The following is a 22,886-nucleotide window of genomic DNA, read 5'->3' as shown; positions in this document are numbered from 1 at the left end:
CTGCCTCAGCGAAATACTGTCCATCGTTTCGCTATTTTCTTGCATATTTTTAAGGTCAACAGTCCTCTCGGATTGCGTGCCCTAAACGTCTGCTTTAATTGTAGCGACTCGGTTGCCAGGGTAATTTAGGTGACGCTTGGAAGAGGCAGTGAGATCGCGTGCTTTATTTAGGGAATTTGATATTCTGGGAATAGGTTTCCTTGTAGGTTTTCTGTCTCTTATGAACGATTGATGCGATGGGAATCTCTCTCTGTATTGAGTTCACCGTGACAAATGGGCACCTTTTAACTCTGTACTATTCGGGAGAGCACGGAGCAGGTATCCGGAAGGGCGTCTGAAAGGGTTACGAGCCTCATCTGGCGCACAATGGCTCTGCACCAGGTAGAGGCTCACGCTTTCACGTCGGACGGCCAAGGGTTAAGTATCGTAATAATTGCCAATAATCTGGCCATTGTAAACAGTTTTTCCTCGCGACCATGGGTCAATCGGGCACGTTTAAGCGCCTAAAAAACATCCCCGTTTCTGTTTGCTCTTTTTCTCTCGACGATTTACCGAGCGATTGCATAACCGCAGTATGGCCATGGAAATCCCCTTAAGCGTCTCGCAACCCTTTACGATTTCGGAGGAAGGATTACGATTTCGAAGGAAGGAGAGAAAATTCATGGATAAAAAAGAGGTCGAGAATGTTGCGCGAAATTATCGGTGGGTTTACACTTACGTAACACGTTGAATATAGTGCTGCTCTAAGTTAGATCGGGCAGATCCCTTTTATAGCTGCCCCGTATTTTCCTCGCGATTTAGACCAAAGCCGACCCTATACCTGTGCGCTTTTTTCACAATATTTTGTCAGGCTTGTATGCGGAAATACTTATCGAATGTACTCGATTTCGATGGGTGCACCGCCCTCCTTTTCATTCTGCTGCTAGGATAGGCGCTGTTTCTTTCTTTAGTGCAGCATCGGTCTGGAAATTAGAGAATTGTTGAGTCTTGAAATTTTGTTCTGAGGCACCTGTTTCATAGATATTAACTGGAGAGAATATGTATATGAGATTTAATTGTCTATTGAAAATTTGCTAGTAATAAGTAGTAACTAAATTTAGAAATTTTAGATCTAAAACATGGAACAGGTATATATTTTGTGTAAATAAAAAATATTTTTCACATTCTACTAATCTGGTACACAGTTAAAACATGCTCCAAATTTTGCTTCTTACTCAAATCCTAAAACCAACAATACAACTCTCAGAATTGCTTATTACTTACTTACCTACCACAATTTTTCACCACAATCTCACACTCTCCACCCACACAAAAACGCACACAAAAACCGTGAAAACCAACCATGCACTCCACAATGAAAAAACACATCGCCCAAAAAAAAAGAAACAAAAGTTGAAAGAACGAACCGCAGCAAAAGAGGCAGCGTGATAACAAAACAGTACACGACAACGAGCTCGTCACGGCGTGATAACACAATGGGTTAATTCACCGAACTGCGAGCTTTCGCCTTTCGATCCAGGTCACCACTTGCCCCCCTCCGTCTACCTCGTCACCCCCCCAAAAATATCATCCAATCTCTATCTCTATTCCATCGTTCGACGACAACAAGCTGACAGGATGGAGAGCGTGCCCTCGCGAGCGCACCGGTGCGCCGCCACGAGCGTGTGCGAGGCCTGCATCGCGCGCACGCACACCACGAAGCAGCTCCACACGCGCCCAGACCAGGGGCATTCTTCCACTTTTTTATCGTGCACGGGTGCGCGGTGGTCCCGTAAGTTTTCGGCTGCAGGCACGCGCTGAGCACGCCCGATCACGGGCAGGTGAGCGAGCGGAGAAGAGAGGGCCGCGCGTGCACGCACTTTTCACCCCCGAGGAAAAAAAACGGTGCTTGGCGGCTGGGTGGGGCGAGGGGCCGACTGAATTCGTTTCCAAAAAACAGTAGGAGCCCTGTGCGCTCGGCGGCTTTGTGACGCGCGTTATCGCCGAGCGGAAGTCGCGAACGCGGAGGAAATTCTTCGTTGGCGATACCGCCGCGCAGGGTGCGTAAATTGCATTGTTCGGGACTCGTTTGATTCCCCCGACGCGACGCGTGACGCGAGTTTCGGCTGATGGAAACGTGTGCCGCACCCGCGAACTGTCAAACGAAACGTTTCGTCACTTTTTTTCTGTGTAACGACAGAACTTTTTCCTGGATTTTTCATTTTTTGTTTTTCTTTTTTTTGGGGGTTTTTTGTGCTCTTTTTTGAGCTTTTCGGTACGAAGATTCTCGTGAATAATAGGTTTGCGAATGTGGTTCTTGTGGGATCATGGAAGCGTACAGGAGAGCTTATTGAAAGTTTTAGTAGTAGAATTGATGAATAGTTGCAATGATATTTTAGCACTATTGTTAAGAGAAACATGGGTATATTTTTAGACTGCAATGGTAAGAAAGAAGTGAAATAAATATTGTCTCAACTCAGATGCATGTGAATTTAGATTGCATGATTGGTTTAAAATTTCTTAGGGAACGTAACGTATGTATCCTGACGAACGCATAATCAGAGGATGCATTAACCGCTGTATATTTAATGATTACACTGTATATCCAGCAAACGGAGGGTTTCAAAGGAGACGGAGAGCGATTTATGGACAGCCGTACTTCGCGAGGCAATCCCTATCGACCGCTTTTGAAATATTAAAAGCTATGTTAAAGTTCCGCGGAGACGACACGTGCACGTGCGTGATGCCACGAAATCTGTAAATCCGAACTCAATGGGAAGAAATTTGAGAATACTGGATAAGTTGAGGCGTAAATAAGGTAAATTAAATTTTAATGTGAAATCATATGCGGGTTTAGTAGTCTAAATCTATAATAATTAATTCAACTTGCAATTAAATCTATAAAGGATAGATAAGGTCTTTTTATAATAAAAATTAAAGATGTATATAGCAGGTACTATAACTTCTAGATACTATAACTGCTACTTTTTTATTGCACGTTCAACCACGTAAGTGTTACTACAACTTGATATTTGAAAACACGACTTCTCTAGTTTATTCTATTTACAACTACTGTGAAATAACTGCGAAAGTGTTACGCTAATGAGTTATACTTATAGTACACTTCAGAACTATAACGTTCACAAAATTCTTTCACATTTGTTTCCCTTTAGAATTTATTTTTTCTATAGGTACTATTTACATTCAGGTTGAAATCCAAACTATAACTGGAATCAATAAAACAAACTTTTTACCCCATCAGTTAACTTTCCCTGTTAAAATTCTTCAATCTTACCAAATGATTTCTACGTAATCATTCTCAAAGACTGCATAAAACAGTGCATCTCATTGCTCCATACAGACCAACCAAATACGCGTGAATCGTGCTAAAACACATCCAAAATACCTACTCCCAAAAAGAATCTCCACTCTCCCGCAAAAGCAAACAGGATACGCATTAGGCGCCTGACTCGCAAAGAAAGGATCGCGTTCGTAACAATCTCCCTTTGCGCGGCGTCTCGAGCCGCTTTTTATCGCTCTTGTTTCTCGCGATCTCAAAGGGTGAGCGATGCACGGGTTCAGTTTATAGCCACGGAATATCGTCGACCTCCCTTCCACGCATCCCTCCCCGCGCGCACCGTCTCCTATCTCCTCTGTCGCAGGTTTCACCGATTACCCGCCTTCTGCGGTCGTCCTCGTCCATCGTGGCGCGAAAGAGAAGCAGCAGTGCTCCCTACGCTCGCTCACCCCCCACCCTTAAAGATCACGGTCGCAGGTTCACCCTGTCTCGTCCATCCCCCCTCGGCCAACGTCTCCATCGCTCCTCTTCTCACCTCCTCGATCCTCGTATCCTCCTTCTCGCGCCACCCTTCGCCTCTTCCTCGTCCTTCGTTCCTCGCGCGCTCGCTTCATCCCCCTACGAGGCGCGTTTCTGCGACTCGCGCATCCGGGGTTGCGATTCGAGAGGGTAGACGTCGCTCGGCGGAGTGGGGACGCCGCCAAGGCGGTGGGGAGCGCGGCGGCAAGGGTGGGGGATGTTTGACTACAGTGAGCGCGACTCGATTGTCAGTTAGTATTGGGTTAGGTCAGCCCAGAGCGACGTCGTTGATTGTCGTCGTTCCTCGTGGTCGGACGGCGACGTTTGTTGTTTATAGTAGAGTAGTAACCATCGTTTTACGTACTTTGTTTCCACGATTTCTTTCGTCCCCTCTCGGTTACCTTCTCGACTTCGTTCGCCGAACCCTGTGCCAGTTTCCAGCGGAGACGCGACCCGATCAGACCTCTCGCGACTGAGAAGAGGATTCGGTGGTTCCCGCGTGGTGTGCTAGGATAGACGGAGGATCCAGAGCGACGCAGGCTCTCGCGATCGCTTGATCTTCAGCGGTGTGTAGTGTGCCGCGCGATAGTACACGCGATCGTTCGCCTGTCTTTCTCCACGGAAGTGATCGCATTGTGCTCGGAAGTGGATGGAGTGTCAAAGTGATACCACGCAGCACGGATCGTAGAATGGCACTGTCGTACCTCCAGGAGGCGCAAATTAACGCAGGTACGTGTCGACGGAGCTGCGGACTAAGGGCCAATACTCACGAGCGATATTCTGACGCACGATTTCGTAGCGATCATGTTTTTCTTTATTTTCCAAATTACAAACAGCGAAGACAGATGATCGTAACGAGATCGTGCCCCAAAATATCGCTCGTGTACAGCGAGCCTAAACGTGTCCCTTGTATCTCTGGAACCTCAGGCTGCGAACACGTGAAATCACGTTACATATAGTAAATTTCTTTCATATTATAGCAAAATAGATCTAAAACAAGGAAAGAACCTCAGTCGCACTATAAATTTGCTATGTATAACGTGTTATACATTATTAAGTATCTAACGTGAGTTCACGTGACGTGACAGTAATGTGCTCGCTTCACACAAATTTCACTTTCCACACGGACACCTACTCGAGTCAACGATCTGTCCCCAAGATTCGTCGTTGCGTCGCGCATTTCGGACGTTACTATCGAAAACAGAGACGACTCGTCTCGTGTCTCGTTTGTTTTGGCCCCCATCAAGGTGATACGCTTTTTCTTCTCTACGCGCCTCGACCCTCGAGGTCCAGTGACCTAACCGCGCCGTTGTTCCTCGCGATCGAAAGAAAAAGCACTCCGTCGAGCTTGTTAATTCCGAGGGAAAGACATCTGACGCGAGACGGTCGCGACGAAGGAGCAAAGTTTCTCGTGGTTTCTCGCGTTTCGGGCAGAAACGCGCAGCGAACGCTTGGCTCGGCGCCAGAGTCTAAAAGCGCCCGCGCGGCGACACGCTCGCGTGTTGTGACACATTGTAAACATCGATAAGCCGGGAAGATGTGAAATTGCTTGACGCGCACAGCCTCGGGGGGAAAATTGGGCTCGACGAGTTGCGACGAGTTCGCGTTGCGACGCTCCTCGGGGCTAAAAATAGCCGACGCCCGAAATCGCTTCGGAAACCGTCAAGTGCGCTCTGACGTCGCCACGGATTCCGTCAGAGCAGTTTTCTAGGTGATAAACAATGCGCGGCGTGCTCGAGCGGAGCCTTTCGTTCCTTCGATCGAATTTCGCATAAAAACGACGACGAATTTTGTTACGATTTTTTAAGCGTGTGATAGGACTATTGAGATAGATGAGGAGGTTCTGTTTCTCAATGATGTTAGATAGTATTGTCAACCTTTTGCTTTGATATTCCGAGGAAAATGAAGAGGTGAGAGAAGAAATTTTTATTCGTTGAGAAAGGGATTGAAGCGGGAACATTGGGGTTGCGACCAATTAGGGAAGGGATGCGAGCGGGGGCGGTTCTCGCTGTCGTGTTGCCGGGAAACGCGGCGATTGTAGGCTATAAGAAGTCCTAGCCAGTGTTGAGGGAACTTTGGGGCTGGGAAGAGAGAGAATAGGAGATCTTACGCACCCTTATCGATTCAACGGGACTCGTTACGCGGCCCTCCTCTAAACGGTCCATTAATTAGCGAATGACGGGTGAGCGTAGCTGTTCAGTGATTGTCTTTCTAAATTGCATTTGCTGTTATTTTAATATGTGGGAGATAAAACAGATGAGAACTTAGCAATTTTACCATTACGAGAAAGAGAATAATTCTTAAAGCTTCAATTTCTATACTAGTACATAAATATCTCTAGGTAAGAATTTTTCTTAACTTCCTTTCTTCCTCTTTTTTCTTTAAGATATCCGTATTGTATAGGGTTAGTGTGTAGTAGCATACGGGTCATTCCACGCGAAATCGGGCACGTTTCGGAGCAAGTTCTTGTAATTTGCTCAAATTTGAATATGTTGTAGTCTTTAACGATATTTAAACGTACCCCAAAGCATTTTTCAAAATTTTGAAAATTGTCGTTTTTACAGCTGTTTGAAGTTAAGTGCTACCTTTTTTTTAAAAAATTATAGCTATTGAACTAGTAACCGGATGGAGATGAGCTTTACGGTGCTTATAGAGAAAATATTGAAGTTTGTAAACAAAATTATTTCATTTAAAAGAAATTGTTTTTTAATCATCTTTTTTGCAATTATTTTAAACAAATGCAGGTTTTTAAGATGATGCGCGATTTTAAAAATCTGAAAAAAAAGGAGAATATAGTTTGATCCTTCCCCTTGATGGACAAACTTTCAAAAAGATGGACATTTTAAAATTGGCCCTGTGAAAATTGCCGAAAGTTGACACTGCGTCGAGTAGCACTGCTGTGGCGGGCGCGTCGTCGCTGGCAGCCTACTTGACTCCAGCGGGCGAACGTGCGTTATTATTTGCAATCAAGGCGACTTCACCCAAAATTATTCTACATTATTTCCGAGCATTTGCAAGGTTTAATGCAATCAATAAATATTGGTAACTCAATCTTCGTCTTATTCTTGAAAACATAAATATAATCTCTTAAATCCTAGCTTTCATTTTGAAGATTTTGGTATTAATGCAGAATGGCACTTTTTTGCAACTTCACATGGCAAAAATGAATGTGAACTAGTCAATAAGTATCATTGACAAAGAGTGAGTTACCAATATTTGCCGCCTTGATCGCAAATAATAACGCACGTTCGTCCGCTGGAGTCAAGTAGGCTGCCAGCGACGACGCGCCCGCCACAGCAGTGCTACTCGACGCAGTGTCAACTTTCAGCAATTTTCACAGGGCCAATTTTAAAATGTCCATCTTTTTGAAAGTTTGTCCATCAAGGGGAAGGATCAAACTATATTCTCCTTTTTTTTCAGATTTTTAAAATCGCGCATCATCTTAAAAACCTGCATTTGTTTAAAATAATTGCAAAAAAGATGATTAAAAAACAATTTCTTTTAAATGAAATAATTTTGTTTACAAACTTCAATATTTTCTCTATAAGCACCGTAAAGCTCATCTCCATCCGGTTACTAGTTCAATAGCTATAATTTTTTAAAAAAAAGGTAGTACTTAACTTCAAACAGCTGTAAAAACGACAATTTTCAAAATTTTGAAAAATGCTTTGGGGTACGTTTAAATATCGTTAAAGACTACAACATATTCAAATTTGAGCAAATTACAAGAACTTGCTCCGAAACGTGCCCGATTTCGCGTGGAATGACCCATACAATAAGAGTCTGAAATAAATACCTTTATTGGAGACACTAGTCATTGTATTTTTGTTAAAATAATTAGAGAAGAATGAAGTGATTTTATTCAGCCTGAACGTTGTATACAACCCACCCTTATGTATCCTCATCAAAATAACAAACTTTTCGCGACGCGTAAATTCGTTTTAGGACTTCCCCCTTGACGAGTAAACTCTTCCCCAGTTAACAGGTTGAATTTTCATTAAAGGTCCCAATAATCTCCAAAGCGCATTCTGGTTAATTAAATTACGTCGTCGGCAGCTTCCCCGGTGACGCGAGTCACTCGGATGAGCGATCACGGGGTGGGTGCAACCCCGATGCGTTCTTTTTCGAAAAACCTTGGTGGTCAAATTGCTCGTTCTCCGGGAGCTATTCTCGACGCAAAAAAAAAACAAGAGAGACGCCTCTCGTATTTCGAAACGGTTATTCTGGTCCTGCGAGAAAAGCGTTTCCTCGTGGGGGACGCAAATTCGCGACTGCCCGAACGTCCTTGCGCTGTATTTAATTCCGTGCTGTCGTCGGGGGTGAAACTCTCGATGGACCTCGAGGACTTGGGACGAGAAAATTCGTTGTCTCGTAGACGAGAAAAGCCACGCAACCGTCGCGTAGTCGTTTCGCAGAGTCGTTGGCCTCGAGGCGAAGAGAGGCGGTACACATCGCGGTGACGTGGGTGGGAAGTCGAGCCTTATGAATGAACCGACCGTGTACGAGAGTGTGAGTGAATGGAGGAGGATCGAGGCGAACCTCACGTGTGAGCTACGTGTGTGGGAGGGCGAGGTGGGACGAGGAGGAGAAATACTATCGACAGAGGAGCGAGGGAGAAAAGGCGCGAGAGGAGAAGATCGTCGAGTACCGCGCGATTCGCACACCGCACACGTACACTTGTCCTTTTTACACATCGTACGCGTGTACGACGTATCTTTGTCGGCTCCTATACTTGCGCAACGCGATACGTTGCAGAACACAATGCTTCGCTATTTTTTACGTTTCGCCACGCTTGATACGCTGTTATCCTTAGTGGGTATTTTTAGGAATAGCGTTTCAGGAGAGTGGTTTCAGAGGGTGGTAACCTGTTGGAATAGGTTCTGTTTGAGGCTTTTGTTGAGCCTTAGGTGTAGACTCGAGTGATACTAAATTTTTTATTATGTTTCACACTGCTATGGGATTAAGTTGAATTGAGAGTGATAGTAGGAAGTTGAAGGAATTGACCAATTGAAGTATATAGTAGGATTTTTATTTCTTATTCTTTTTTTATCGTAGTGTTAAGAACGCGTCAGCTGAGTGTTGAAATGTGTTTAGTTACAATACACTATACTTTATAATTCAATTCTTCACTGTATAATTACAGTAAATCAATATCTCATGATGATATACAATTTAGTCAGAACTATTAAAATATCTTTCAACTTCAAAAAACGCTCTAAAAACCACCCTTCTAGTTCGATAACTATTCTACCTACACATAAAACCCTAGTACCTAAGACTCACCCTCCACTCGAAGAAATCTAACAATCAGTATAGAGTGTCTGACTTCAAACCATCCACAGCTCCTTAATTAACAAAATTCCTCACCCACAGTGCACTTTATCATGTTACAGGACTCTTAAGCAGCCAGCATCTCGACATGAAGCAAGAATCCGAAAAGCAGCCGATCTCTCCGCCCTTGAACAACAACACGTCGCAAGTGATATTCCCTGGTATGAACAACGCGACGGCAGGCCTGTCTATGTTGACACCCCAGCAATTTCTAGCCGCGAGTCGAACAGCAGCTCTAATGGCCGCAGGGATTCCCGTGTCCTTGCACGCGACCCTCGCCGCGAGTCCTTCCCTCTACAGACACCATCAGACGCTGTTCGGTGGTTGGGCGCCACCAGCCGCCTCCTCGCCACCATCCCCGATCCATCATTCGCCAGGACCCTTGTCGCCAGCGCTGAGCATCAAGTCCACGTCCAGGCGAGCGACGAGCAACAGCTCTAATAATAACAATAACAATAACGTGGTGAGCAGCAGCGGTGACAGGATGTCGAAGAAGGGTCAGACGACGAAGAGGAAGGGCACGAAGGTGAAGACGGAGAACGTGGCCGCGGCGGTGGAGGGCTCGGCACCGCTTAGTCCACCCACCTCGGTCAGCCCCGAGGCGGGCAAAGACGGCAGGGACAAGGTGTTCACCTGTGGAGTGTGCTCGAGGTCGTTCGGATACAAGCACGTGCTGCAGAATCACGAGCGCACGCACACGGGGGAGAAGCCGTTCGAGTGCCCCGAGTGCCATAAACGGTGAGTCGAGTTACTTTGAGGCTAGCTCAGTTTTTTATACTTGCGTTATTAAGGTGTTCTATGAGGAGGATACTCAGGCACCTCGAGTCTTTTTAGAGGAAACTTTGACCCAAATATCTTTCATTTCTGCAGTCACACTTTTTCCAATATTGAGATAGATACTCTTCCATGTCTATTTAGATGAGTCTGTCGGTGGCAGTTTATGATATGTCTACAGATCTAACTATCTATCTATCTATCTATCTATCAGTCTACAGATCTTGTCTCTTGTAACAAATTAAGAAGTTTGTTTTCGTTAATATGAGGAGAAAACTCTTTCTAATGCTTTCAAAGTACTACGAACCATATATGAATCAGGTTAATTTACACATACCGCGACAAATTCGCCACTTTTATCTCGCGGATTACAGTAAACCCCCTTCTATAATGCGGTACTCTCATAGCACGGAGTAAAAATTATGATGGCCCTCCTATAACGCGGTACTTTTAAAGCGCAGTTTCCACATACATAACACGGTAGTCTTTAAACGCAATGTCTCTGTAACGTGTACACTATTACGGTTAAAATTAATGGAGAATTTCCCTCTTGTCCATACAACACAATACGAATTATTCTGATTTACACTAGCTTCTTATAACGCGGAACGAATTATAATCGCGTCATAGGAGGGTTGACTGTGCCTCAGTTCTTCATATCCTCATGAAATCCTCATGCACTGATTCCAGATTCACACGGGACCACCACCTAAAGACCCACATGCGTCTGCACACGGGCGAGAAGCCGTACCACTGCAGCCACTGCGACCGTCAGTTCGTGCAGGTAGCGAACCTGCGCCGCCACTTGCGCGTGCACACCGGCGAGCGTCCTTACGCGTGCGAGCTGTGCTCGGCCAAGTTCAGCGACTCGAATCAGCTGAAGGCGCACCTCCTGATCCACAAAGGCGAGAAACCGTTCGAGTGCGAGCACTGTCAGATGCGGTTCCGCAGGAGGCACCACCTGATGCATCACAAGTGCGGCACGGTGGCGGCAGGGCAGATTCCAAGGTCGCAGGTCGCGTCGCCGTCGCTGGCCAGCGACGACCTGGACGAGGACATCGACATCGACATCGACGTGGAGATGGAGGAGCCCGAGGGCAGCAGGAAGTCGATGACGCCGGTGAGACCAGCTCATCGCCAGCTGCCTAGCCCAGTGGTGAGCACCTCGATGCCGATGCCGCTGAATCTCTCTGGGATCCCCGTCGACCTGCCTGAGCAGACGGAGCCCGAGGACCTGTCCATGTCCACTGGCATGCACAGGCCTCACTCGCACTCCCACAGCAGCGGCGACTCGCCCATGAGCCGCAGCCCCAGCAGCGACACCATCCACGAGGAGGACGACGAGGAGCTGGACGTCTCCGAGGCCAGCCCCAGCAGCCTCTTCCTCCAGAACCACCGCAACAGCAAGTACGCCCACCACCTCGCGACCCTCGCCGCCCCAGCCTCGACTAACGTCGGCCACGCGTCCTAGTGGAGCCTCTAGGGGTACGTAGACACTCAGCTACGTAGAGCGGAGCCCTGTGCGCCCGATTCTCGCGCGGTTCGACGCGACTGTCGGGGAGAGCGGATTCCTCGGGACGAGCAGGGAGATGAGGGAGGAGAGTATCGATAAGGGAGAAACGATTCTCGTTCGTTTCGGGTAGCCAAGCTCGAACCTCGCAGCTCACAATTGAATCCTCACTATGAATCCTCCAAGCACCGGTTCACAGTCACTATTGTTAAGATGCTTTTTATAGATATATATATTATATTATATAGATGATTATTATTATTAATTAATATTGTACCTATGAGAAGGGAGTACGAGACGAAAGTGAGAATGGCGGGTCTATTGAGCATCCTGTGAAACGTGTAATTTAAACGAGAACAAAACAAAACAATTCAGGGACGCGTTTTTTGTCGAGAAAAAAATATATATAGATATATATTATATATATATATATACATACATACGAGTATAAAGACGTTTCGATGAGAAGAGGAGAGATCTCTCCCAGGAGCTTCGCTCGAGTATTCTTTTTCGGGCTGACGTTCCTTCGTGTACATAGCGTTTCGAGGAGCGAGAAAGATGTGTATTTAGTTAGTCGTTGTAGTTGCGCGTGTTTCGTTCGGGATCCGTGATGATGATTTTAGATAGATATTAATTAGATAGGGTATACTATTGAATAACAAAAAAATGCTACGGTGAATGCGTGCGTTTACGTGTGCGTGCGTGTGTGCGTGCGTAGTGAGGTGTTTGTGCGTGCGGGCGCGTGAATGGAGGCGAGCGGGAATCGAGATATAAAAAGAGAAGCTATACGGAATGAATGTACTGGTATACAAGTTCCTCTGACAGTAAAAGTAGCGGGGAGGAGTGACATCGGTTCCGTCGGTCCTCTGTCGCTCTCGTACTTCGCCGATTTTACGACACGTCGAGCATATCGCTTCTTCTTCTTTACCTTCGCATTGTTTTCTTTCTAGTTTCGTTCACTCCTACGCGTGCCGTCGTTACTCGGACTGATCACTGATTCAGTTTTTCTTTTCCTTTACCTCCCTCGTTTTAAGTTGTATTTATTTTATACGAACACCTTGCGGCGACTGCGCGCCGCGTTGTTGTCTATGTCCTAACTGTCCTTTGTAAAGCCATGGGGCTAAGGTTTTGTTAAATACATGTACAGATTCACGCAAACTGACGCTTACGTTCTCTGTGACACGCTGACTGACCACGGGACTCTTTCTTGACTATCGTCGATGATCGAGCTCGAGATGACTTTCCCCTATCCTTCTGTTTCACAGTTCCTTTTTTAGTGGAGGAGCACTGGATTTTTTGAAACTGTAGTGCTTGTTAAAGATAAGCAAAATTGACCAGAAATCGTCTAGTGTCCAATTTATCTTTGAAATCTGAACGCTTAGTCTTGGAGCAGCCTGTACAATTTGATACAGTATTTATATTGTCCTCTTACTTCCTCGCCTTATAATGTTATCAAACTACTGACCGAAGCTTCTTAATAAGTACTACTAATTGGTACTAACTTCTACAATTCCTGTTACTTAACTCTAGCCACTGTCTAAACAAATCACAAAGCTAAGAGATTAAATCTAGACAACTCCTCCATTTTTGTACACCATAGTAAAACTCAATCCACGATCTTTGATATGCAGGGTTTGCATAATTCGATAGAAATCTCGCCTAATGTTAAGCCACCTAATCAGAGCCTGCTATCTCTATAACTCGTCAAACTTCTCCATCAGAACTCCCCCACTGTTTCACTCTGCTCACACTCACACCCCCTCTAAAGCTATCCTCATTTGCATTCGTCCTTCGCGAAAGCCAGTACACGGTAAGACGATATATCCACGGAGAGGTGCTGAATACCAGATCGTCGATTCGCAGCGATCCGTGTGTACAATAAGCTCAGTAGGCCCAGTGGGCCCACCGATTCCCGAGGACCAAGAATTAAAGGGAAGAATGCTCCCGTTCGCTCATTCTCATGCATAATCTGACAGAGCATCTTCGCCTCGGCTTCTCCGATTTCCGTCTTTTTTTTGCCCGCGGCGGCAGCCGGTCCGCAGGACGCTCTCTACGACTGGCTTTTGTCCTAGCTCGTCTGGCCCAGCGGCCGTCTGTTTCGCGCGAACCAGTTTTCGCAATGATATACCCGCGTGCCGAAAATTTCGCAGCCGGTGGGCCCCTTGGAAACGCGTCGGCCCTCCTTTTGCCTTTCTACGTGTCTCCATTCTCCTCTCTCTTCGCCTCGGCGCTCCTCTCAATGGGCCCACTGATTTATGTCTGGTCCTGGCCATGCAAATTTCATCGGCCGAGGCCGAGGCGAGGCCAGCCATTGTTCCACGGGTCAGTCCCGGGACAGTTTCGTGGAGCGAAAGAAGAACGAGGCCGAGCGTCATTCACCACCCTCTTCCGGGTCTGGCCCCACCATTTGCCACCGTCTCGCACCCTGGCGAGGAGAGCAGTACGCCCTCGAAATATAACCCGACAAGTACCTTCGGCTTTCTCCCCTCCAAAAGGGAGCACGGAGAGGGACGGAGATGGAGAGGTCTCCGGAGAGGTCTTCTCTGCATTTTCTGCAAATGTTCCCTGGAACGACGGGGCCCGAATTGCCCTCGTTTCGCCTCTATTCGGATCGCGAGGCTCTTTCGTAAGGAGCCTGCGAACGGTTGCTTCTTCTGTGCAGGCTGGCGAGTGGAGGGGGTCTGGTGGAGGTTGTCGATCCTGTGTCTGCTTTGGATCGGCGCTGGTTGTTTTAGTTCAGGGGATGTCATTGGGGAAAGCGCGTGGATATCTGAGAGATATATGAACTGATTGGAATTGGATCAGTGATGGGTTGATTTTCGAGGTTTTGCACGGTGATGGGGGTTGAAGTACTGAAGTTAAAATTGTGTGCTTTGGGGGTTATACAGTTGATAGTTGAGAGATGTATAGATTCTGTTTGGATTTGCTGAGATGATTAATTGAGAGTGTACAGTAGATACACTTTTCCAGAATTTTAGTATTCGAATCACAGTCGACCCTAGACACTGAGAGTTACATATGTATAATTTTAGTTCCATCGTGCAAAATTTTGTTCAAATATCAATCCATCATTCGAGAGATTTCCCCTAAGTTCTCAGTGTTTTTCTGAAGTTGAATCTTCTACATATCAGAGTCCCCAATTTCAGTTCAAAAATGATTGTAACATTCATTCCTAGATAATAGACGACTTTTGATACTATTTTTCTAGCAAAGAAGCATACATATCATACGTCTCGGAGTAGTAGCGTCCATTCCCTCCCTCAAAAGTGAAGATTTCAGAAAAACCGTCAGCCAAGCGTCTGTCGTCCCCGCTGTTACACTTTCGCTACATTCTTCCCGAAGGTCCCCAGCTCGTCCGCGCAGTTTTCACTCGTTATTCACGTTCGAGCCTTCGGGAAGCATTTTCCACCCCACTTCCTTCCTCCTTTCTCTCTGAAACCACGACCGCCACCCTTCTACACGTGTCGGAAGGCGTCTCGGGCTCGTTTCACCGAAACGTTGCGATCTCTCGTCACGGTTGTTCTCCCCGCTGGAAGCGTCGTTCTTTTTTGCTTCCCTGCGTCGAGGAGAACGGCGCGCGATCACGATGTCTGCAAGAAACACGGTTTTCTCCGTTCCACACGACGTTCTCTGTTCTCGTTTTACTCTGGTCGTTCGATAGAACGCTAATTGATTTCGATACGTTGAACCGCTATCGAGCACGGCGACAGAGGTCAGCAGGCCTCGACCTCGTACCCCGACAAAAAGCAACACCCACCATCAATCCCACGTATAAGTGTATATAGAGAAGCCCCATCCCTCGATATAAAACGATGTAGAAAACGAAATCGTAAAAATGGCGCAGCTCTCCTATGGTGTACGAGCGTACCGTCGAACTGCGACGTTAGCGGAGGCTGAAACACGCAAATTGGTCGTCTTGATTAAACTTGATTTGATTTAAATAATTTTGGTTGAGAAGTGGTAGGTCTCTATTGAGTCGTTTTTCAAGGGAACACCTTTAATGTTCTTTTTTCTGAAGAGTTTTATTGTATTTTAGCGTGTTCTGTAGTCAGTGAATTATCTACGATATTCATTCAAAAGATGTTGAAATTTCGATGAATTTCAGATAGTCGTTATTTCGTTTAAATGGATTTTAATTATCGCTGATTTGGAATTCCAGCTGAACGTGAAAATTACTGTGTAGATAATAGACTTATTTTAAAAGCTTCTGTTTTCTGTTATGTTAGGGAAGAATGTGTTTTATGATATTTGCTAAGTTTATTTTGACGAGTTAAGAAGCTTGGAAGGTGATTCTAGAAATGTAAAGATTATTGCTGAAAGATTCCATCGAACTAAACTATCCAAAAGAAATCATTTTCTAGAAAAATCAAGGCGATCGTGTTATAGGATTCAACAAGTGTAGCAGTCAATCAGTAAAGGACCAATTTCATTACCGCAATATAACAAGTTTTATCAGTCTCTATCATAACACGAGCATTGACATAAAGTGCAAGCACCCATTCTGTAAAAACTAAAAACGAAGACTGCAAGCTTATACTAAGAAGATACTGTAGGTACAATCGTCTCACTTGGCTCTGACGAATCACGTACAGTGAAAACCATACCAAAAGAAATCTACACATTTTGTAGTTCCTCAAGTCACGTTTCCTATTATAAATAGTAACAAAAACAGTCTTTCAAAGTCCAAAGCCAAGCCATGACGGTACGCTCGTCGGTTCAGGTTCGCTCGATGTCGATCTGTCGCTTAAATAATCAGGTTTAATCGACGTTTAGTAACGTAATGAAAAGCGAGCTATGCTATCCTAGTTTTCTATACACTCTTCGTCGTCGAGCGAGGCCCAGCAGAAGATAAAAGCGTCAGAGCATATAAAAGGGACGTTCTCGAGCAGTGATGGGCTTTGCTCGACGACTCCTGAACACAAGGTACCTTGAAAGAGATCGATTCCTAGTTAAATGGTTGTTAGTTCCGATACTGGTGAATTACGTTCCTGACGGCCCTGTCTCGACGACACAGGGCCATTTGTTTTCGACGTTTCTTTGTAAACAGACCAGAATCATCCCCTATAAATAGATCCGCGATCTAAGAGAAGAGAGAAAGGGAAAACAGAAGTCTCGCGTCGAGTACCTAATCGTAATTAAATAGAATTATCGCTTGTCCTAACATACTGTCGTAATAATCATTATTGTTGTTGTCCTTTTAATCTTAATGTGCAAGAAAACGTACGTATACATGTAACTACCTGTATGTTTGTGTCGAATTATAACGTTGTATCGATACGATGCGTATCGAAATGGGGATCGAGGTTCGTGGGGATCGATCGCGACGTTCCATCGAGAACGATCAATTTTTTCGCGTGGAGATACTGCTCGAGTGCGATATCGAGCAGAGATATTTTAAATGCTTCGCGGTTGGCGATGAAATTGATTCAGAAGGAACGTGTTCGATCCCCCCTCATTTCTGAATACTCGATTGCGTATGGTGTACCTACAGTGTATACTATTCTCTCTGTATCTATGTAACTAGAACTACGTATATAGTTATAATTTTGTACAGTCAACGCAGACGGTAAATCGTATGCACGAGGTCGATCGCGGGAACTCGAGGCATTGCGTCGCTTGAAGTATCGGGGACCGTAGGATTTCAGTCGAGAATCTTTGTACTTTTCTTGTTTTGTTTATGGGAATTGTCTTTCAAACTTGAGAGAATAATTACGAGAAGTATAGTGAATCAGAGCCTTATGGTTGACAAGTGAAGCAACTCCTATCTAACAATTTCTATCAATTCTATCAATTGTGAAGAAAAAATGAAAGAGCGAAAACTGTCCACATTTAAAATAAGTTTAAATACAGTGACTTGTCAGTCGAGAGACACTCACATGGTTTTTAAACGCTAAAGTTTCAGTCGGTCCTCGATGCCTTAATTTAATTAGTTTGTATACTTTAATAAAGGCGCAAGTGCTCGAGTGCTCGCGAACACGGCGACGCACGGTACAAATTCAAATTTTATGCCTGTGTAATTACTAAAAGAAAGATGATGATTAACACTGTTCCGTGATACGATTATTCTCGCTAATAAAAAAGGTACGGGAAGAAAGGCCACTTGAGATTGGATGTACTCGATGCGCATCGTTGCTCGAAACCGTCGATCATTGTTCCTGCTCGATCGCTGGCCACGCGCCCTGGTCTACGGATGATTGGTACACAAATGAACCAAGATATCGTTAGTCTCGTGAAAATTGTGATTTCGAGGGGCGTGTAACGGGGAACGATCCAAGTGGCACTCGATGTATACTATGAAACTGACACTACCTCACCAGACACTTAATATATCTCAACCACAAGACTGATTTTAAATAGTATTCCTAAATAGATAAGAAAAAGAAAGGAGAAACTAAGAGAGAATGGGAGAAATGAATAATAAAAAATGAAGAAAGAAGAGAAAATGTAAAACAAGGGTATTACGAAAAGATATCGCGCGTACAAATACGAATATAGACCGTTTTTTAAGTAATTTAACTAATAATAGTACTCTACCTGTAGTTAATATTATTATTATTATTAATATTATTATCATACTACGTCGCTGCCAATGTCGAACTCCTACCTTGGATTAAGAGTCGATGAAGAAAGATCCTTTGTAATATACGGTGTTTATGTACTTGTAATTTTACGAACCCCCCACTCCAAGCCTCCACCATTCACCAATCTCCCCTCATTTTTCGCAATCACACACACGTACACGACTCATTTAAATGAATGTTCCATCGAGTTGACTGGTCTGTCAAAATATTTTTATTATTAAAAGCTCACTGTTTAATCGTTCTCGTGTTTTTTTTACTCTCGCACCTTTCCCCAGTCTAATAAGTTAACTCCTTACCTCACGACCTTTTTCAGATCTTTCTACACTCTCCAAAATTGATCTAAACAAACTAAGATAATCTAAGTTACCAATTCTCTTGGTCTACTTTTCAATATTTAGAATCCAACTCGTAGCTCGACTACAGTTCATTACGAGGCAAGGAGTTAATTACACATGACCTTATTCCCCAAACATCGATTGTTCCCATAGACCCAGTAACATTCGTCCCGATGTTAATGGATTCCAGGAAAGCCATCGATTTATCGATTCCCAACGTTCATGGAATCCCGAGTCTATTATCCCCAAAAAGACCGCGAGTCGAGAGCTTGAATAAACTGTCGCGGGCCACAAAGCGTCAATATTTTCACAACTCATCCGATGTTGCATCTTGCGTCGGCGACGCGGCTGGTATCGCTGGAAAAACGTGGAAAAAAGCGGCCAGAAAGAGAGGGAAAGTAGCGAGAAGAGGGAGGGTGGCGCAAAGGGGTGGTCGTTGAAAAACTGCCCCACTCACCCCTCCCGTCTCTCTCTCGCTCGGCTCTTTCTCTCGTTCCACGAGCGAACGGTGCACGAGCCGCATTCAGCTGCGCCATTCAATCCAGCGAGTTTCCAAAATCTAGGATTCCACACACGAGCCTCCGTTGGTCGTGTGCGCCACCGAGACAAGAGAGGCTGCTGGCGTTGCTAAATCGTTCAAGTGAGAGGGGAGACGCGCGCCTGTGGCACAGTGACACATTATGCCGTAATGTGGGGGCACGTGGCAGATGCGGCTGATCCAGTCTGACTGGATCGCTGAAAATCCACGGAACAGACTTTTTCCAATTTCTAAACGTCATGAGCTTCTGTTCTTTTCTCCTATTGCAGGGAATCTAGGATGAGTCGACACTGTCTTTTCTACTGGTCGATGGTAGGTTGATCTGCGATTGTTTGGAGTTTGGAATTTTAGTGCTTAAGAGAAATGAGAACCTTTAAATACAATTTGACAAAATTGGATATGAAGTATTAGTATAATATCATAACTCGTCTTTATTCTTCATCTCATAAAGTTGATAAAGCTATCAGCTTTGTGTTACATAAAAGGGAATATCCAAGTTATGAGAGAGTCAATAGAAAACTTCTACACGACCCAGTGTCCTACCTCATACAGTCAACCATTTAAATCCCTGTATATATCTCTGTTAAGAGAAAATTAGATTTTAATTTCTCATTCCTCCCCAAAGCAAAGTAGTTCCCTGCCCAAGGATGCGTAGACACCCCCTTAACGCACGAAAACTTTTGTCGAAACGCATCAAAGAATTCCTTTTTGTAGCATCTGGGGGAGGACCGTTCTCGAGGTCAACCTCCGAAAAACTGGAAGGTCTCTGGACCGCTACGTGGCTACCTGAAGTACCGTAGCCCAGAAATGGGTGAACGTGTGCAGGCTGAAACCGCTACTCCTGCAGCAATGTCGCGTTTATCTTCGAGGAGACAGCATAATTGAAATAGAAATAGACGAACTTCCAGTGGGAGGAAGGGTGGCCGAGTGGCTTTCCATCGGCGGTGTCGAAAGGCCCTTAATGGAAGTCGTTCAGTGACGTTCGCGTCCACGAAGATTGAAAACGATCGTTAAATAGACTTTAATGGCTGCGGAGCGGCGAGGAGGAAATTTTGGGAAAGAAACGCGGCGCAACAGTGGCTCGCCATAAATTTTCCATCGCTCGAGGCCCATGGACGTGAAATAATGACGTCGTGTGCAAGCCACGCGTCCCAGAGAGCAGCCAGGACAACGGGCACAAGGAGCCACTTCCCCTCTTCCGCTTCTCCAATACTCCTCCTTGTTGTTGTTTTTTTTCTTGTCTTTCTGCTGGAAAAAAGGCTCCTTTATAGAGAGGCGCGCGCGCGCGTGCTGCCACGGAGAAAGAGGGACGTGAAAGGGATCCTGACTGCCACCCTGGACCCTTAGGTGGCCCGTTGACAATGCGCCAATCCGATGCAGCGTCCTAAGAAATGCGATACCATTTGCCGGGAGAAACCCAAAATTACGTGAAATCCAGGCACGCGGTACAGATTCTTGATCACGGGGTACCTATTCGAGACTCTGCTGCGCTGGCACGAGTTTTCCTCCAGAATTTCGGTGCTGGTACAATGAGGAACCGTAACTGGGTCTATACAGGGGGCTTCAAACCCTCTGTCAAATAATTTGCAATCGTACTTTATATATTGCATAGAATAGTACTATAATTACATAGCTTACTAGTTTTAAATTTTCAAATTTTTAACATATTTCAATCTTTAAATCATTGTATTTTTAAATATTCAAATTTTCAAATTTTTAAATTTTCAAATTTTCAAATTTTTAAATATTTAAATTTTCAAATTTTCAAATTTTCAAACATTCAAACTTTCAAATTACCAAATCCTCAAATTTTCAAATTTTCAAATTATTAAGCCTCTAATGCCTATATCTACTTGTTCTAGTTTCCTATGCTATAGATTCCATGTTCATTCGACCGTTTTCTTAGTCCTAAATTATAAAATACGTCTGCACATAACTGGGCATTTTCAAAGCAACTTAGAATCATCAAATAGTAACGATGAGTTTCCTATTAATAGACTAATGATTGCTATGAAACGGCGATCTTTGTAAAGTCGTGAAAGGTACCCTTTTTTCCATCATACTAAAAATACGTTGTTTCAGAGTTTCCAGGAGCTTAGAAGACAGGAGGATTTAGAATTTATAGGTGGGCTCGCGACCAGAACTCACCCTCTGCTACTCACTTTTTTGGATCGCCGCTCGAATTCCGTAAACAGCCTAAATTTAAATGACTTCCCTTTTTACGGAAGTCGGCTATGTTCCACCGACATATGGGCGGAACGATGGAAAAAAGAATCGACAGGCCTCGTTCGTGCACGAAACAGCGATCTGCTTTCGGGCGTAATTTTTGTCGACGGCGTTAGGCACAATTTCCATGGCGTGGCGCGGAGCAAAACGGAGGATAAAATTGGAGAAGGCTGGAGGTTTATTGCCCGTCTCTGTCCCATTAAAAAAATGTACTTTCCCTGAACCGCTGTTCCATCCTCCCTCCCCTGATGACCAGGTACTTCCGGAAGCGCGTTCTGGACGCGACGGAGATCCGAAATTCGAGCGGGCAATATATTTTCGAAACTCGTTTTCCAGCGACCAGAAGGGAGGGAGAAAAAGGACAATAAGCTCTGCGGGGTGAGGGCCGCTCTCGAGTCCTAATTATACAGCACACGCCAAATAAATGGGCCCCGTTCCTCGAACCACCGTTGGCTCTCGGCAGTCGAATGCTCTCGTGGCACATCTAACGATAAGCAGCAGACCATATGGCGAATCCTTTTGCCACGAGTCAAAATCGCTGGACGCTAGTCGCCCCGCGACCTTCGAGGATGACCGCCTCGGGAACTACAGCTCGATGCCTTCTCGAGTGGAAACATCGAAATTTTGCTGATAGGTTTGTTACATCTTCTATTATATTCAATATTTATGCTACAATTACTAGTTAATTAACTGTGACAGTCTAAGGACTAAAACACTTCTTCTCCTTTAGTTTTTGAACAGAAGGCAACAGATAAAAAAGAAAAAGAAATTGTAGAAAAATAGGGGTGTGCAAAAATCAACTTAAATGCATGTATAAAATAATAATCTAATACGTCACTGTTTCCGAGCAGATATCATTCGAGTTAAGCTGTCAAAGAATAAAAAAGAATTAGGTCACCCTACCTCCAAGTAATTACCCTAACTCGTTGACCCATAGGACGTATTTCAGGTCTATCATAGTTCAGCAAGTTTATGAAAAGGGAATCGAGGAGATGATAATTTTCGAGTTACGTAATCTAGATGTGATCAATCATCGCTTATCGAGTCTATCGCGATGGGCATTCGTTATGCGCTTGAAATGTAGATCGTGTCACTACTCATTAGCCTTGCTATTTCGGACGATTCCAAAGCGACTCCATTCGAAACGTGGCACCTGTCACTTAGAGGAGCGGACTCTCCGTGAGCATTAGCGGGCTAAGATGACAGGCGATAAATGCATATGGTCGTAAAAACAGGAAAGCAGGTGAAAACCTCGGACCTGTGGTAACCGAGCGTTCTTCCGATTTTATCGATAAATTTTCCACACAAGTGGAGGATACACGTCGCGACCGTTGTCTGAACTTGTCGAACGACAGTTGCGTTTCAAACACAATTTCCTCATAAAACGTCTTCACCGTGACATGTTACGTATTTTTATCTCCTTGACAGCTCGATAAACTTATTATTTCCTATTTTTAATCAGACGAATATATAAAATGAGACTGCTCATAAGTTGCTTATAACTGTGTTATGTGGAACTATGTAATATTTCGTAGAATATTGGCCACTTTACGTCACTCCAGCAGAAATAATTTAATTCAGTAGTAAATATATGACATGACACCACTGAAGCGCAATATGTATTTCGAGTTTATTCAACTCCCTCAGACTAGCTAAAAAGTGTTTGAATTATGAAATCGACCAAATGCAGATATCTGTGGCTAGAAGGCAATGCGATATAAATAAGATTGTTAAGACACAGAACCAAGGGAATTAAAAAGTCACAATATTAATACTACAAGCGTTCATAAATTAT

At 44.7% G+C, this 22,886-nt stretch overlaps 1 protein-coding gene across 2 annotated transcripts; it reads left to right on the top strand.

The window, feature by feature from the left end:
• Nucleotides 1–4,076: 4,076 nt before the first annotated feature.
• On the top strand, nt 4,077–11,774 carry Kr (krueppel). 2 transcript variants are annotated; one of them, XM_076375054.1, is made up of 3 exons: nt 4,077–4,525; nt 9,190–9,865; nt 10,592–11,774. In XM_076375054.1, the coding sequence occupies exons 1-3, from the start codon at nt 4,486–4,488 to the stop codon at nt 11,370–11,372; spliced, it is 1,497 nt and encodes a 498-aa protein (XP_076231169.1). In that variant the 5' UTR covers nt 4,077–4,485; the 3' UTR covers nt 11,373–11,774. The 2 variants fall into 2 exon arrangements, with proteins under 2 accessions (XP_076231169.1, XP_076231170.1); XM_076375055.1 differs by lacking the exon at nt 4,077–4,525 and adding an exon at nt 8,480–8,608.
• Nucleotides 11,775–22,886: the final 11,112 nt, after the last annotated feature.

Source organism: Calliopsis andreniformis, chromosome 3 (genome assembly GCF_051401765.1).
Source record: "Calliopsis andreniformis isolate RMS-2024a chromosome 3, iyCalAndr_principal, whole genome shotgun sequence".
NCBI classification, from domain to species: Eukaryota; Metazoa; Arthropoda; class Insecta; order Hymenoptera; family Andrenidae; genus Calliopsis; species Calliopsis andreniformis.
This window is presented reverse-complemented; position numbering and strand designations above follow the sequence as displayed.

Coding starts and splice junctions, on each gene's coding strand:
- Kr (XM_076375054.1), top strand. CDS start 4,486: ATGGCACTGTCGTACCTCCAGGAGGCGCAAATTAACGCAG. Junction 4,526..9,189: donor GGAGGCGCAAATTAACGCAG/GTACGTGTCGAC, acceptor ATCATGTTACAG/GACTCTTAAGCAGCCAGCAT. Junction 9,866..10,591: donor TGCCCCGAGTGCCATAAACG/GTGAGTCGAGTT, acceptor CACTGATTCCAG/ATTCACACGGGACCACCACC.